At 37.4% G+C, this 18,138-nt stretch overlaps 1 protein-coding gene across 23 annotated transcripts in view; it reads right to left on the bottom strand.

Annotated features, from left to right (window-relative positions):
- ADAM22 (ADAM metallopeptidase domain 22) overlaps window positions 1-18,138 on the bottom strand; it is a 241,831-nt gene that overhangs the window by 83,720 nt on the left and 139,973 nt on the right. For all 23 annotated transcript variants that reach the window (XM_074379366.1, XM_074379365.1, XM_074379371.1 and 20 more), the window contains 3 exons: window positions 11,973-12,055; window positions 5,769-5,832; window positions 3,601-3,670 (listed from right to left, as the gene is read on the bottom strand). In XM_074379366.1, the coding sequence (XP_074235467.1) occupies window positions 3,601-3,670; window positions 5,769-5,832; window positions 11,973-12,055 (217 nt within the window). The remainder of the gene's footprint in view (window positions 1-3,600; window positions 3,671-5,768; window positions 5,833-11,972; window positions 12,056-18,138) is intronic.

The raw sequence follows: 18,138 nt of genomic DNA, 5'->3' as shown, positions 1-18,138 counted from the left end.
GCTAGCAAAAATTACTTAGCATAGAGAAAGCAATAATGATAAAAATTAATGTTAAACTTCATGAAATTTAAAACATCTGCTCATCACGAGATGCCATTAAAGTAAATGAGCAAGCCAAAGACTGGGAAAAATATATTCATAAGACATATTTGGCAAAGGCCTTCTATCTAGAATATATAAGTACTCCTACAACTTAACAACAAAATGACAGAAATTCTGATTAGTGGCTAATAAGTATATACTACACATCATTAATCACAAGAAAAATGCAAATTGAAACCAAAGTAAAATACTTCCACATACACCAGAATAGCTAAAATTAAAGAATGACAGAGCAGATGTTGGTCAAGATGTGGAACAATTAAAACTCTCACAGAGTGCTGATGTAAGTATAAAAGAATACACTCACTTTGGAAAAATGGTTCAGCAATTTCTCAAAAAACAGTGGCTCTCAAAGTGTGATTCCAGCACCAGCAGCATTAGCATCACCTGGAATGTGTTGGAAACGTAAATTCTCCAAGCCCACCCAAGATAGAGTGAATTAAAAACTTTCAAGATGGGGCCAGCAATCTGTGGTTACTGGTCATCTAGATGATTCTGATGCATGCTAAAGTTTAAGAACACTGTTAACACAGTTAAACATGTACCTACCCTATGTCCCAGCAATTTAATTCCTAGGTATTTACTGGAAGAAATGAAAATAAGTGCCCACAGAAAAGACTTGTACAAGAACATACATAGTTGCTTTTTTCCTAAATAGTCAAAAACTAAAAACAACCCAAATGTCCATCAACTTAATAGATTAAAAATTGTGGTATAGGCTAGGCGCAGTGGCTCACGCCTGTAATCCCAGCACTTTGGGAGGCCAAGGTGGGTGGATCAACTGAGGTCAGGAATTTGAGACCAGTCTGACCAAAGCGGTAAAACCCCGTCTCTACTAAAAATACAAAAATTAGCCAGGCATGATAGCGCATGTCTGTAATCCCAGCTACTTGGGAGGCTGAGGCAGGAGAATTGCTTGAACTCAGTGGAAGGAGGCTGCAGTGAGCCAAGAACTCACCACTGCACTCCAGCCCAGGCAAAAGAGCAAGACTCTGTTTCCAAGAAAATAAAAAAAGTGGCATCTTCGTATGACACAACGTACTTAATAGTTTAAAAGAATGAACTATTGCTACTCTTGACAACATAAACCTTACAGCCATGTGCTAAGCAAAAGATGCTGCACATAGTACATGATTCCATCTGTTTGAAGTTCTATAAGAGACAAAAAGAACAGCAGAGGTGCAAGGTACTGATTACAGAGGGTACAAAGGAAGTTACTAGCATGACAGAAATGCTGTATCTCAACTAGAGTTTATGTATGTAAAAATTCACTGAATAGTATGCAAGGCTTTTATATTTCATTGCATATAATATTTTAAAACTGGGTACATATGTGTCCAGGGAAATAAGATTTTCCCAAAATATGTTCTCAGAAACACTAGTCCTGAGACATGTATATACCATGTAAAACAAAGGGTTCCACAGTCCAACAAGTCTGGAGAACAGCCGATACATAAAACATAGCAAGATGATGATGTTGATAATCTATAACTCAGTTAAACTTTATGCAATCTAAAATAAATAAGCTTACTTTCGAGACATTCACAGAAACTGCATTTTTGACATTATTTGTCTATTTCTTGTTTTCTTCTAATTTAGCACAGTAAATCATAAGTAAGGTTGGGAGACAAATTCTCTCAAACTTGATAGTGCCAACTTCTGATGAGAAAAGAAAACTAGAAATTAATTGAGACATATCTGAATTTTCAAATAATATGTCCAAAAATCATTTTAATAACAGCAAAACTCCCAAGTCACCATCAAAGTTTCTGCTGGAAATAAACCCTGAACAATTTCTTCAAAAAAAAAAACATGAGGTTGTATCCTAGCAAGACTACAATAAAGTCTTTAGAAGAAAACCTTTATTTATTACTTTATTTTCTTTCTTTTTTTTTAATTGCATTTTAGGTTTTGGGGTACATGTGAAGAACACGCAAGATTGTTGCATAGGTACACACATGGCAGCGTCATTTGCTGCCTTCCTCTCCTTCACCTGTATCTGGCATTTCTCACCATGCTATCTCTCCCCAAATCCCCAACTTTAATATTTAATACTTTAAATATTAATTAATGTTGACTGCTTCCAGTAATACCTATTAAATTATAGCTTTATTCCCACACAGCTAGTAATGATTTATTTTCTTCTCAGAATAGGGATTATAAAAAGTTTTATAAGATCACTGAAAGAACAGTCTATAAAGTCCGTGTGAAGTAACAGCATCTATATTCCCATTTGAAGATTTTTCAAAATTGTGAATTCTATTAAATCTTCTATCCCTCTGGCAGCAGGAAAAAAGGGGAGAAAATGTTCATTTCTCTGTAGGGAGGTTACAGGAGGCCAAGGAGTTACAAAGTTATTTCAGAGAGAAAAGAACATTAGGAAACATTTATTTCATTTTCTGATGAAGAGACAATGTAAACTTCTAAGTGATTTTCTAAGTACTGGTTTAGGATTACTCTCAGGCTGGCAATTTTTCCATTTCCCCTGTGTTTCTCTCCCACAGTACATTTTCATAGCGTCATAACTCAAAACTCAACTTTACCCCTTGCTAGCTGTGGGACCCCGGAAAAGACAAACTAGCTGAGCTCGGTTTCTTCATCTACAAAACAGGAATAACATCAATCTTACAAGGCTGCTGCAAAGATTAAAATGAAATAAAAAATTAGAATAATCAAGGCTCACTACATAGGAGAGGAAGCATCTCCACACCAGATATTCAGAGTGCTGTCTGTCTTCAAGAGAAAATAAACAAGCCCAGCAAAGCCAAAGACAAATGCACCCTGCAGAAGGGCAAAGTATACACACACACTGCCCTTCTTGTCATGAGGACTTGGAAGTAACTCTTGAAGCAACATCAGTTGCTAGGTCCATTCATTAAATCTAAAGTAAATAAGCTTACTTTTGAAAATATTTCACAAAATTTGTAATTTTGACATTTGTTTGTCTATTTCTTGTTTTCTTCTAACTTATTACAGTAAATCATAAGTAATCTTGGGAGACACTCTTAAAATTAATCTAGGTCTATTTAGGTATAGATGAAAAGAAAAGACTGATTTCACAAATAGCACATAATGATAACAAAAGTTAACCTAGAATAGTTCTTTCTTAAAATGCTAGAGTTAAAAAGAGATGAGAAAAATAACCAATAGGGAAATGATTAAAAAAATCAGCCCCATGTTTACAAGACCAGTATTTCACCAAGAGGGAATTTGTACATATTTTATCTCACAGACCAATTCTTGTTCCAATCTTGTCTCTCCTCTAATGCCTTAATTTGAATCATAACTTTTTTTTAAGTTTTCCTTCACATCTTTGCAAATTCATCCATGAGGCCAGTTTTCATTTTATTCTCCCTCTTCATGTGACTTGGCTCTCCCTCTAAAAACATCAAAAGCAGGTGTGGGCTAATGATATTCCACATTTAGATTCATTCTAAGGCATTTAATAAATTATTGAAGTTGTCCTTTAAATAAAAAGTCACTATATGAACATCATACCAGATGGAAGATCATCCAAGGGAAATTCAAACAGTCTGGATTTGTAAACCGAATGAAAATGGAAATCCTCCTGAAATGACACAAGCAGTGATTAAGCATGTACAATCGGATTATCTCCAGTCTTAGGCAAACGTAGCTGGAGACTCTTAAAAGAACCACAGCTTGCCTATGCATTCTCCTGGGTTTAGAGAGGTGATGAACCATTGCCCAACCCCTCCTATTCGCTCCTGTCTTCTCCCAGCACCAGAGCAATATCCAATTAGAAGAAAAATGCCTACACAGAGAAGCCAAGGCCTACAGTAATGGAAAACAAATGAATGAATCTATTCCCCCAAGGACAAATAAAACATTTGGCAAATGAGTTAATGTTTTTTTTATTATGGGTTCCTTTCACAGATCCCTGCACCCTTTTAAAAGTCAGATAGCTTTGGTAGGCAAAGACTACAGAGTTAACAGTCCATGGACTCTGTTCTGAAATGCAAGTGTCATATATTAAAAAGCATGAGATAAAAAGTCACATTTTTCTTCTACAAAATTAATAAACATTCAAATATAATTTCATCTGGCTTCATCCAATTATTTTTAAAAAAACAGAATGTCATAAATAGCCAGTTTTGTTTTTTGTTTTTTTTTTTTTTTTTGGTAAGCCACGTTTTTTTTTTTTTTTTTGCAAACCAGTTACCTTACAAAAATCATATCATCAAGCAAAGTGGCAGGACAGGCAGCAGTGGGTACCCATAAAATAATATACAATACAGAGAATATCCGAGACAAGACGGTTTATGGGTGACAAAACCATGTACATTCCTTGAAAGGACTTGCCTCTCTGTTTGACTAACATTGTGTGATAAAAGGAAGAACATTTGTGTGTACAGAGCTAGAATGAAAGTGTATTATGTTTCTCTGTAGTCTATAATATTAATTCAACTTCGTCTAATTTGTAGGAAATGAATATTTCAACTAAGGTGAGGGAGAGAATTAAGAAGACTCAGGTTTCTCTAAAATTCATCAGCAAAGGGCCTTAAAAGCAACAGACAACAGAGAAAAATCTGGAATCTAGAAAACAGAGGAGGGGTGAAAAATCACAGATCTGTGGATTTCATCTCTTATGGACTCAATGTATGCGTGTCCCCAACATTCTCATATTGAAGCCCAAGCCCCCAGGGTGATTCTGTCTGGAGATAAGGCCTGTGAGGAGGTGATAAATATTAAGTGAGGTCATAAGGGTGACACTCTCATTCAGTATAGCTGGTATCCTTATAAGAAGAAGAGACGACCAGAGTCCTTGCTCTCTGTCTGCCATGTGAGAACAGTGAGACAGCAGTAGTCTACAACTCAAGCAGAGAGCCCTTACCACATGTCAACCCTGCTAGCACCTTGATCTTAGACTTTCAGTGCCTAGAACCATGATAAAGCAAGTTTCTGTTGTTTAAGCAACCCAGTCTACAGTATTATGTTATGGTAGCCCAGTCAGACTAAGACAGATCATAAAACATTAGGGTGGAGACGGAAATAGAGGTTTCAGAACACCTCAAATGGAAAGTATTATATTTCCAATATAAAAGAGAAAGAAAAAAAGAATTTTCTTTTCTTTTGAGACAGAGTCTCACTCTGTTGCCCCGGCTGGAGTGCAGTGGCAAGCCATTCAAGCACTCAGCCTCCTGCCTCAGCCTCCTGAGTAGCTGGGATTACAGGTGCATGCCACCACACCTGGCTAATTTTTGTATTTTAGTAGAGATGGGGTTTCACCAAGTTGGCCAGGCTGGTCTCAAACTGCTGATCTCAGATTATCTGCCTGTCTCAGGCTCCCAAAGTGCTGAGATTACAGGCGTGAGCCACCATGCCTGGCAAGAAAGTTTTTAAAAAACAATTGTGGTTTTGACTTACTCAATATTTAGTTTTAAACATACAGATAGTCGCCAATTTACATGTTTTTGACTTTATGATGCATTTATCAGGGTACTAAATACATTTTTGACTTACGGTACTTTTAATTTATGATAGGTTTATCAGGACATAGACCCATCATAAATCGGGGAACATCTGTACATATGTTTACTATCCTAGTGCTAAAAAATATAAAAATGAAATATAGAGAAAAAGAGGGAGGAAGAAAGCTCTCAGCATAAACATTTCCATTTGCCACAACAAATAAAAGAAGTACTTACTTGAGTAGTATCATTTTCTTCTGGCTCAATGAGATATGTGTGGTTCCCGTCATAGAACATCCCACTGCCAAGGACAAGAACATAATTGGGCATGGCTATCGACACTCACCCCAGAACAAGATCATTTTAAAATCAGCAGCAGCCAGAGGACCCATTTTGCTTCTCAATGCTCATTTCCCAGTCCCAGCCATCACCTCCAGACATACCAGAAGGAGGGAAAGTCCCCTCCTTCTGATTTCTTATAAATAGAGTCACCTCATCCTCACCCAACCCCATGCTCAGGATTGCCATGCTCTACCTGTTGCTCATTATTCCTCCTTCTAACACAGAATTCCAAGATTTTAATATGAAAAAGCCATTCGGAGAGCTAGTAAAAACGCAGGTTGTTCAGGAGTCTTCTCAGATTTCTGGACTGGGACCCAGGAAACTGCATTTTAAATAAGTCCCAGGTGATCCTGATGCAGGTTTTCAGGGACTCTACTGAGAATGACCCATCTAACATACACATGGAAGATGCTCTAGTAAGAAGAGCTAACACATTTGAACAACTTGCCACAAGCTAAATACTTGACACTCACATTTAATCTTCTCCACAAATCTACAAGGGAAGTACAATGACTATCCTTATTTTAAGGGTAAGGAAATGGAAGCCAAAAGAGATAAAGCAACTTACCAAATTATTTAACCAGCAAAAGCAGAAGCAGGAATAGAGCCCAGAAAGATGGGTCCATAAACACCCCATTTGCAATCTGCTACCTACCTCCATTCATGCATGCACTCATTCAATCAACATGTGTTTACAAAGCACCTACAATACACTGCTCTAAGTGTTGGGGAATACAATAGCAAAGAAACAGACCAATTCTCCGTCTTTGTGGTGCTGATGAGTATTCTAGGGAGGATATACAATAAACAAATAAATATATAAATATACTGGATAGTGATAAATTCTAGGGAAGAAAATAATCAGGTGACGGGCAATAAATGGCGCCAGAGGGCCGTGGGGGCCATACTAGGTGGGCACCTCCTAGGGTCTTAGCTTTTACTCTAAGAGAGGTGAAGAGTCACTGCAAGGTTCTAAGCAGAGGGGAAACACAATCTTCCTTAAGTTTTAAAATGATCACACCAGCTTCTGTGTTACAATTATTTTTAGCACAGAAGGACAGAAGCAGGGAAGTTACTGCAATAATCCAGGTGAAAGAAGATGCTGGTTTAGATCAAAGCAGTAACAATGGAGGTGGTGAGAACTGATCAAATTTGGGATATATTTTGAAAGCGGAACCAGTAGGATCTATTGATGGATTTGAAACCAAGTATGTAAAAAAGAGAAGAGTTAGAAAAGACTCCAAGTTTTTACCTGAGCAAATGGAAAAATGGAGGTCCCATTTAAGAAGATAAAAAAGGATGTGATGGAGTAAGACCCTGTCAAAAAAAGTAGGGGGAGAGGGCGGACACGGAAAGAGCCTATCGGGATGGGCCTAGGGAAGCAGGGAGCTGAGAGAAGGATGCAAATCATTCAAGATTTCAGTTTTGAGATGGGCATGGGCTCACATCTGGAATCCCAACACTTTGGAAGGCCAAGGTGGGGGGATCACTTGAGGCTAGAAGTCTGAGACCAGCCTGGGCAACATAGTGAGAGGCGAGATTCTCTTTCTACCAAAAAAAAAAAAAAAAAAAATTTTAATTAGCTGGGCCTGATGATACACACCTGTAGTCCCAGCTACTTGGGAGGCTGAGGTAGGAGGATCACCTGAGCCCAAGAGTTCAAGGCTGCAGTGATTTATGACTGTGCCACTGCACTCCAGCCTGAGTGACAGAGCAAGATGCTGTATCTCTTTAAAAAAAGAAAAAGAGTTCCATTTTGGACCTTGTAGGCTGGAGGTGGCTAGCAGGCATCTGAGAAATCCTCTGGAGAGCATTTAAATACACAAATGGCCTCAACTCCTACTCAGACAGATTCTGATAAGCTGTTGCTTTTAGAAGAACATGATCCTTTTACTAAGATCAGGCCCCTTAAGATGTTAAAGAAATTTGTCTTCTCATTCAGGCATCTGAGGGTAGCAAAGCTATGAGGTTCCGTGGTAATTTTTTGGTTTTTGGTGGAAATAACTATATGACAGCCAAGCTGCTAAACATAAACTAGTATTTGTCTTTCATTGAAGCTTTACTGAAATTGGTTGGCTTCCATGAGCTAAAATTATAATGGCCTCCAAGTTCTGCCTCTATCCAAATTCTTTCACTCCTGTTGTAACGTCTTCCACATGTCCTTAACTTCTATATACTCACAGAATGATTATTCTCACATCTGCACTGTTTTCAGCCACATGTAATTTCTGAATTTGGATGACATTCTATTTGGAACTTAAAGATAAACAGATGCAGTCTGTAAGATATCACTGACAATATGTGCCCAAGGAGTCAGAGCGGGAGCCTTTCAAAACAGTAGACCAAATATGGCAGGCAGCATCTCTCTACCCTTGCTGAGAACTGGCCAGAGAGATCCAGAAATTCCTATGAAACCATCACACTTTGCCAAAATTAATGTGGCAACACCAACAAAATAGCAAGAAGATTATTTCGTTAAAAGAGTACTGAGTGTTATTTATCCTTGTATTAGGTTAATATCCAATGCGAAAGTCATTTCTTTTTATTGGATTTAAATAACATGTAGGCAATATAAAGACAGACTCTGACACTAACCTCAAAAGATGCTAGATTGCTATATGATAATATACCATTATTAATTCCTTAATAATGAAAAATACATGTGTTTTATATGCTTTGATGATTCAAATAGTTTTCTTTTTTATATAAATACTAATTTTTACATTGAGTCCATAACAGTATATACTTGATAAAAATCTATAGCTAGGACCAAGTTGTCACAGACCAACTGAACTAAAATTTCAAAAAGCTGTATCATAAAAAGATTTTCAAAGGAAAAATCCATTCTTACAAATTTCCACAAGAGGGCAATAAACTCACACTTAACTCCATTATTTAAGGTTCCCATCGTTACAGGATTTCTGTCATAACACCAAACACACCAGCACCAAAACACTGCCTAACAGTCCTTTGAATCTGAACAAATGTGACATTGCAGGTTCTTTATGGTAAAGATATATGAATCTGACTTTCTCTTCTTTATGTTATTCAACTGAATTTAATAAATCAAAAATGAAAAAAAAAACCTCAATATGCACTTGGTAATTTATAAAGGATGAGTCATGGATGACATAATATATCTCACATCTAAACCACTGTAATTGAGCTGACATACATTATTCAATATTTCATAACATCTCCCCAAAATATTTCTTCCAAAAATTTTTGTTCAGAAGGTAAAGCCAAGATGAGAAGTAATAATTACTAAATAACAAGATGGTACAACAGTATATTTATCCTGCATGCTCATAAAAGTCTAAGAAAGCCTAAAATGGCCATACACAATTCTGACAATGTTCCAAGATGCATAATAGGTTTTATATTTTTATTTAGTTTTAAATTAAAACATTCCTAAAAGCAGAAGTACAATTTACTTAATTAAAATAATCCTGAAATCCCAGCACTTTGGGAAACTGAGGTGGGCAGATCACCTGAGGTCAGGAGTTTGAGACCAACCTGGCCAAATGGCAAAACCCCATCCCTACTGAAAATTCAAAAATTAGCCAGGTACCTGTAATTCCAGCTACGCAGGAGGCTGAAACACAAGAATCACTTGAACCCAGGACGTAGAGGTTGCAGTGAGCTAAGATCAAGCCACTGCACTCCAACCTGGTGACAGAGTGAGACTCCATCTCAAAAAATAAATAAGTAAAATAAAATAAAAAATAAAAAATAATCAAGGCAGGATTTTGAGTTCTATGTCTGATCCAGTTACTATACAAGCTCCTAAAAGTTATTTTTCAACCCTTCTTTACATAACTATAGTAGGATTAGTAGCAGGTATCATTCTTCGGTTCTCAGGTTCATTTATAGCCCTTAGAAGGAATAAATATCTCCTCTCTGATTCTCACAACATCAAGTCCATTTGGAAAACCAGAAGGCAGACTGCAACAAGTACTGAGAAAGATGCTGACACTATGACTTTGGATTGAGAGTTTAAGAGGGAGAGAGGGGGAAATAAATCTCATTTTTTACATCATTCTTCCCTCTCATATACACTTGCTGTCACAAATGTGGACAGGTCTCACTGTACTATTCCTAGGTGACAGATGTGCTTGTCTTCAGCTCATATGTAACAATTTTACTGCTGAAAAGGACTTCAATGTTTTCTTTTCCTAATAAGAAAACAGAGATGGTCTGATATTAAGCACGGATTCCATGTTTGTAAAAATCTCTTTCTTTAAATAATGTATTTAAAGTAAATAAATGTACACATTTATTTACAGTAGTCTTTTAGCACAAACAAGGAAATGGAAGTCTTCCATGCTCTCAGGCACATGGTCTCCTGTCTCTGGTTATTTAACTTATCCTTATATAAGTTATCTTTCCTTTCTGCCTAATATGATTACTCCCAGATCCTGATCAGAGGTGTCACTCAGGCAGACTAGCTAGATTTTCTGGCCGTGTCCATTAGCTCTCTTTCCTAGATGTAAGATCTGTTGGTGTAATAGTCTCCCTTGGATATGCTATTCCAGCCTGCTGCACTCCACCGTCCTCAGGTGGAATGTCTCTGGAGCCTCAGGTGCCACCTGTTCTTCAGGGACAATGCTTAGCTTGAATTTTTCCCAATTTTTTTTTCCTCTCTCAAAAAAAAAGTATATATATATACACAGACACACACCTATCATGTTCCACATCAGGAAACTGGGCTAGACTTGGCCTCCCCATGAGACTGTGAGCTCCCAGGACTTGTGTTTCAATCGCCTTAATTTTTCTAGGACCGGCACACAGGAGACACTCAGTAACTGCTTGTTAGGTGAAAAGCCACATCTCTAACTGGCAACAAAAAGGAATTATCTTAAAGTTTCTCAACAAAAATTTAACAAAACTAAAGTGCTGGCTTGTTCTGTGCCAAAAAGTAAAGCAAACAAGAAGGAAATGAAATTATTTAGTTAAAAGAGAATGCTGAGGAATGACATGGTAGCTTTAAAACAGTTACAAAACAAATAAGAAACAACCACCTGTTCATCATCATTATCAACAGGATGGAGGAAGTGGATGTATTCCCATGTTAAACATTAACAAACATTATTGGATAGTGAAGGTTATGAGAAAGGAAGCAAGGCCCTGAGGAAGGATGAACTTTGTTCCTTGGAGCTCTCTGAGAAATGACAGACCCTCCCACAAATTTGCTATGAGTTAGGTGGGATTCTGGCTGAGAAAAAGGGCAAAAACATAGGAGCTCTTAGGTTACCAGCAGCCTTTTCTCTTTGTGTAAGGAGTCAAGTCACCAGCAGCCTTTTCTCTTTGTGTAGGTTTCATTTACTGAAATTTATATTATTTGATGAAAATATAAAAACTAATATCAAGAAGGAGTAGGAGTGTATCAAGGGGCTAAACATCCACAGAAACAGACACTGAAGTTAACCCAAACCACTCCTGTCTGAATTTGAATGAAATTAGAAATATACTTCAAATATCATTCTAAGGTATCATTGTGAAATTCCAAAGCCTCTGTTTTCTGCAACTCTAATTTTATTTTTTTTGAGATGGAGTCTAGCATCTTCTTAATGTCTATTTCTTGTCCTTTTTTCTTGACAATATATATTTTTTCTTTCTTTTGCAAAATGTAGAACTTTATTTTTTTTTTTAGGGTCTGAGTCTTGCTGTATCCCTCAGGCTGGAGTGCAGTGGCACAATCTCAGCTCACGGCAATCTCCACCTTCCAGGTTCAAGTGATTCTACTTTCTCAGCCTCCCAAGGAGCTGGGATTACAGGTACCTGCCACCATGCCTGGCTAATTTCTGTATTTTTAGTAGAGACAGGTTTTCACCATGTTGGCCGGGCCCTCAGGTGATCTGCCCACCTCGACCCCGCAAAGTGCTGGGATTACAGGCATGAGCTACTGCACCTGGCCATTTGCAACTCTAATTTAAAAATCTGCTTGGTTTATAAAACACAAAAGAAAAACAAATCAGATCCATCGCTGATTTAAAATTTTTCTTGACACAAAATAGGATGTCTACTATAGTGCATTCATAATAAAGAAAATAAACTATTGAAAAAATAAACAGCACAAATAACTTTTTGAATACTTACTGAAGTCCGTGGCATGTTGACAATGCAACAAATGAGTCAGGATTTCCTCGGATATGGCCCTGGTAGTAACAGTGCTCTCCTCCCTGAAAACAGAAAGAAAAAATGTAAGCCTTTGCATCACAAGGAGAATCAGCTGCTTCATTTCATAGGAGGTTTCTACTCACAATGCACCTCCATCCACATCTAGAGCTCTGTATGGCATTTCATTATTCAGATTAGCATTATTAAACCGTTTCTAACGGAATTATTCATAAACACTCTGAGTGAGCTGGCTCCAAATCAAAAGACAGGGAAATAAAAGTTGACTTAACCTTTCTTTTATGTAGGTAATATTAGAGAAACAAAGAAAGAGATATTGAAATACACATGTGGAGTCAGGCACAGTGGCTTGTGTCTATAATTTCAATGATTTCAGAGGTGAGGCAGGAGCAACACTTAAGGCCAGAAGTTCAAGACCAGCCTGGGCAACACAGCAAGAATCTGTCTCTACAAAAAAAAAAAATTTAAGTTAGCTGGATGTGGTGGCATGTACCTCTAGTCCTAGCTACTTGGGAGGCAGAGGCAGGAAGATCGTTTGACCCCAGGAATTCAAAGCTGAAGTGAGCTGTGATGCCACTGCACTCCATCCTGGACAAAAAGAGTGAAAATTCTGTCTCAAAAGGAAAATGGAAACAAAGACAAGAAAAGAAAGGAAATACATATGCAGCCCTTGCACCAAAGTTTAATCACCTGTTTTTTAGTTATAAGAAACTCAACCATGGTCTGGTGCAGTGGCTCACACCTGTAATCCCAGCACTTTGGGAGGCTAAGGTGGGTGGATCAGTCGAGGTCAGGAGTTCGAGAGCAGCTGGGCCAACATGGTGAAACCCTGTCTCTACTAAAACACAAAAATTAGTCAGGTGTGGTGGCATGCACCTGTAATCCCAGTTACTCAGGAGGCTGAGGCAGGAGAATCACTTGAACCTTGGAAGTGGAGGTTGCAGTGAGCCGAGATGGCACCACTGTACTCCAGCCTGGGTGACAGAGTGAGAACCTGTCTCAAAAAAAAAAAAAAAAAAAAAAAGAAAGAAAAAGAAACAGAAACTCAGTCATGAGCAGCAGCAAAGCAATGCTCTTTCACACAAAGCTAAGTAAAAATGAATATATATCATTTGAGAGCCACTAAATTATACTGATGTAGGAAATGCTTGTTTTTACAGTGTTTATATCAAAGCTTGACTACCAGATAACAAGTTCATACCATTCTTTTCTCGAAACACCAATGGCTTTACTGGTAAGCAATTTATGCGGAGGGTTTTAAATTGTGAAGTTTCTCTTAGCAATCAATTGCATTAACAAAATTCTACTAAGAGAGATTCGTTTATTTGGATTAACCATGCCTGGAAAAGTTAAAATGTAAATCATCTGCCATCTTAGGATGTCACCTTTAAATACTTACTACTCAGAGTGCAGTTCAGAGACGAGCAGCATTGACATCACCAGGAGCTCATTAAAAATACAGAATCTCAGGCCCTACCTCAGACCTACTGTATGAGAATCTACACTTAACAAGTCCCTATGTGATTCATATGCACATTAAAGTTTGAGAAGCTCTTCTCTAAATGACCTCTTCCCATTCTCTCACTGATCTATTTCTTCAGTAGCTGAAAGCTTCTAATTAAATTGACTCACTGAGATATGAAAGAGTGAAACAGAAAGGACTGATAGGATGGGTGGTTTCAAGAGGCAAATGTTACCTACTTCACAGTATGACTTAAGGACTAACACTATTTAAAATGTTCAGAGTTTCACAAATGGAGGAGAGAGAACAGGATGACCTGGAGATATAACAGGCTGAAGACATTTTATTCACCAAAAATCCAAGGAAAGCAGCCTGGACTGAGACTACTGCTCCTTGTGAGATAATCCCACAGAAGCTGGTAACTCTCAGCATTGCGGGGTGGTGGTGGAGAGTAGTTTAAATACACAATGCAATGCCTGACCTTAAACCACCTCCAAATTCCCAGGGGAGCCACTGACCATCATGAACTGAGGGCTGTGGTTGCATTTAATGGAGAAGATAGGGTGGTACTTCACATCTGGGTTGTACAGGGATGGGAACCCAGAAAGCCACAGAGACTTGGGGGCTGAAACAAGTCCTTGACACTAGAACACAGGGCACTGACTTCACGTGGAGGGCTGTAATATTCCGCTACAGGGGTGAACTATAATTCATTTACACAGTCCTGTACTAACAGACATTTAGATATTTTTTGCTGTCATAGTGTTGCAACAAATATCCCTTCATCTATTTCTGGGCATTCTATCCATATATATGCAGGAGAGAGTACTAGCATAGATGTTAACAGCATGAGCTACTGGCTCCTTCCCTTACCTGTGTGTAATCTTAAATAAATTACAAAGACTGCCCCTGCATCAGTTTTCTCATCTGTCAATTGGAGATAATTATCTCATAAGGCTGTTATGAGGATTAAATTAGCTAATAGACATAAAGGGTTTAGAGTAATGCTTGGCCCACAGGAAGTACCCAACAAAAGTTCGCTGCTATTTTAATTGCTATGTCTATTAGTGTTCCTACTCAATTTACATACACAATCACACTAAATCTTCATATCAATCCTACAAAGAAATATTCTTATCCCTATTCTACATAGGAACCACAATCTGAGATTGTGGCTGTCTACCTGGGAAGTTGCCAAGTAGGGATGAAAACTTTATGTGAATTCAAGGCCTGTGTCCTTTCCCCTACTGTTAAACTTCGTACCTGAGTTATGCAAGGCAAATCTAAACTTTCCCCTAGGCTGGTTTATTCTTCTATTCTGTTGTGTGGTATTCTACTTTCTGAGTAGGGCTAAGGATAAATTTAACCAAAGTTAGAAAAGTGTGTGTTGGGCTGTTACACTGGTGAATGATCCATAGATTATATTCTGAGTTTATGAGAGAACATCATTGCTTAGATGGCCCTGATTTCCTAGATACATCTGATTGGATCAGGGATCAACACTCTTTGTGTTGGCCAGACATTAAAGATCAATAGTTAACAGATGACCTGATAAAGACAGAACTCTGTCTATAAGTGCTTCCCTATATTGGAGAGTGACTAACCAAATCAGACCCTCTCCTCTTAGAAGTCTAAGACTCATAGTGAACAGTAGCACATAAAGATAGTAGAAAGAAAGATAAACAAAGAGAAGTAGAAACAAAAAAAAATTTTGAGAATTATGGTATCAGACTAGAAAACAATGGAAATTGATAGTCATGAGGATATATGTCAGTGTCAACACATACTATTTTATAAATTACTAAAGTTTTCTTCAAAAACACAACTCTGGAAACATGTCATAATTAAATCTAAAAAGAACAAATAATTTATTTTTTAAAAACATTCCTCCATTATATTGGGGAGAGTTATACAGATGATTCAATAACGAAAAATAATCTTTCACTAACCTCTGATTTGAAAAAATAGGAGTCAAGCCAAAAACAGCATATGATCAGGACCCATCTGCACAAAAGCCTAACGTGGCAAATGAAGCAAAGACTCAATATGGTTGAATCATTATCAAATGTTTCCATGACACTTCAGCAGAGGCATAAACACCAGGGGAAAAAAATCTCCGTTTGCGTTACTGCAATTCAAATCTTGAGTTATCAACTGGTGGTATATGTAATTATTAGAAATCATGGTGAAAGTTCATTTTTGTGCTGTAATATTTTTCAGGGATAATTAATCATAAGTCTATAATTATTTAAACTAAAAAGTAATGAAGTTTTTATTTCTTTTAACATGCTTAGAAATATATTTTAGTCCAAAATAAAAATATTAAATTTAATATTTTTATTTTGTAAATTATTTTATCAATTACTTTAAAGTAATACACATGTGGTGCAAAAATTCTAAGAATTGAGAGAGTACATAGTGAAGAATAAAAATACTCCCTTCACATATACTATTCAAGCTGTAGTTGCCCTCTAAATGGTAAGCATTTTCAACACAGTTTATGTACCATGTCAAGTCTATAAATATTCAAGCAGATGCATATATACACACATACACATATCATTTTCAGTTCACAGTTTATCCTACGTACACTGCACTGTTCAGTCACTTGACTTTATTTTTCTTAAGGTAAGCTTGGCATCCTTCTACATCAATACTGAATTTTTTCAACGACAGCATACTATTCCACTAGAGGGGCAAACTATAATTCATTTAAATTCTGGTACTAATGGACATTTAGATAATCTCCTTTTTTGCTGCCATAATGTTGCACAAACATCCTTTTATATATTTCTGTGCATTTCTATCAGTATATATGTGGGATAGCGTACTAGACATGGACCTGGGAGGTCACAGATCAGGTGTATTTTAAATCTTAATAACTAATGGGACAAATATAATTGTATTTCTTTGCACTTGTATGTTTTAGAATATGCACTGGATTTGAAAATTATGAGCTGCATTTTACTTAAAAATCACCTATTTCGGTAAAGACCACTAACAAACCAACCTTCTCAAATCTTATCAATTATAGAGGCTCTCTATGTCTTCATATAACTTTTGAAGAAGTCAGAAGTATGCTGTATTGAAGTAAGTATTATACACACTAATCTAAGACAGATGTAGGACAAGAAAAGCCAGCACATCCTGACAGAGTTGGGCTCTTCATCGGACTGCAGGTGATAGCTTTATTCCTTATTGTCTCCTTTGTTCCAGAAATAAATCCATTGTCCTTGAAACTTTCTTCATACTCCTCAATCTAATACTATAGCCATAAAAGTACAAATGTTTATTTTTAGCTAATTAGTTATAGCTAAAAGAATATCCACCTCTATAAAAATCAACAGGATAGTTCATATGTCTTTATTGGTTTATCTTCCTAATGGGAGAAATCTTTACTGTAACTTTTTATTCTAGGAAAGTCAAAATAATCATTTATTCATAAAATTCAAAGACATACCACAAGTCATGTACCCTATATCAAGATCCTCAAAGGAAACTAGACTTTGACAGCTCCAAAATGGGCCAGGACCACCTCCTCCAAATGGTTTTCTCAAATTCCCTTCTCATAATTTACTTCTGGTTAACTCCTCCTTCTCTCAATTTTCCTAGTATTTTTCAACCGTACTACAATCTCTTCCTACCTTAATGTCTGTTTCTGTCTTACTTCTTCACTAGACTATTGTCTCCCTTCAGAGAAGCACATTTGCCTGATTTATGTTCATATACCCACACAGGCTACTGGGGAGAAAACTTCCCTGAATATCCAATTCCTTACCAATAAACTAGAGATACATCTACCCCAGCTGTCTCATAAGGATATGCAGGAAATTCCATGAGATAACAATGTACAGTACCCCCATAAAGTGCTATATAAACAGGTGAGGGAGGTAGTCAAGCAATATTTAGGGATGCTATAGTGTCCCTGGAGCTGTGATTCTCATACTTTGTTAAGAATAACAATTCAAGGCATTGACTTATAATGCAGATTCTGTCTCTCACCCAGAGAGTTTGTGCAGGGAGCGCTAAGGTGAGACCTAAGAATCTGCATTGTCACAAGTACTCCACATTTTTCTTCTTCCAGGAATATGCTAGCGGAGGTTCTCAACCTTGGTTGCATTTCAAAATCACCTGGGAGCTTTTAAAATTCTAAAGCCAATGACTTAGTTCCAACCAACTAACTCACAATTTCTGGAGGCAGGACCAGGCAACAGCATCTTTTAATATGCTCCAAATGACTGAATACAAATTCAGTGCTTGAGAACCCTTGTACAAGGGAAATACTCCTCAGAATGGTGGTTCCCAAAACTGACTCTCAGAAGTACCATGGTAGGCTTTCTAAACCAACTGATGCCCAGGCCTTCCCTCAGACCTGTTGAAGCAGAATCTCCAAGGAGGTAGGGCCCTGGGTTTCTTAGAGTTGTAAAACGTTCCTCTACATTATTTTGATAATCACATCTGGAATTGTTAACTCTAAAAATAATTCAGTACCAAACTCCCCATGCAAAGGATACAGAAAGATTTTTCAGAGAATGGAAGTATCTACCATATCCTGGACATCCTGTTTAGTGAATTATGTGATAGGTCATGATGACTGATGAGGTGAATATTATTTTCCCTCTTTTACAAGTGAAAACCATAGACTGAGAGAGATCACACCCAGGT

The sequence above is a fragment of the Saimiri boliviensis genome, chromosome 10, assembly GCF_048565385.1.
Source record: "Saimiri boliviensis isolate mSaiBol1 chromosome 10, mSaiBol1.pri, whole genome shotgun sequence".
Taxonomy (NCBI): Eukaryota; Metazoa; Chordata; class Mammalia; order Primates; family Cebidae; genus Saimiri; species Saimiri boliviensis.
Note: the sequence above shows the minus strand (reverse complement) of the source record. Positions and strands in the feature narration are given on the sequence as shown.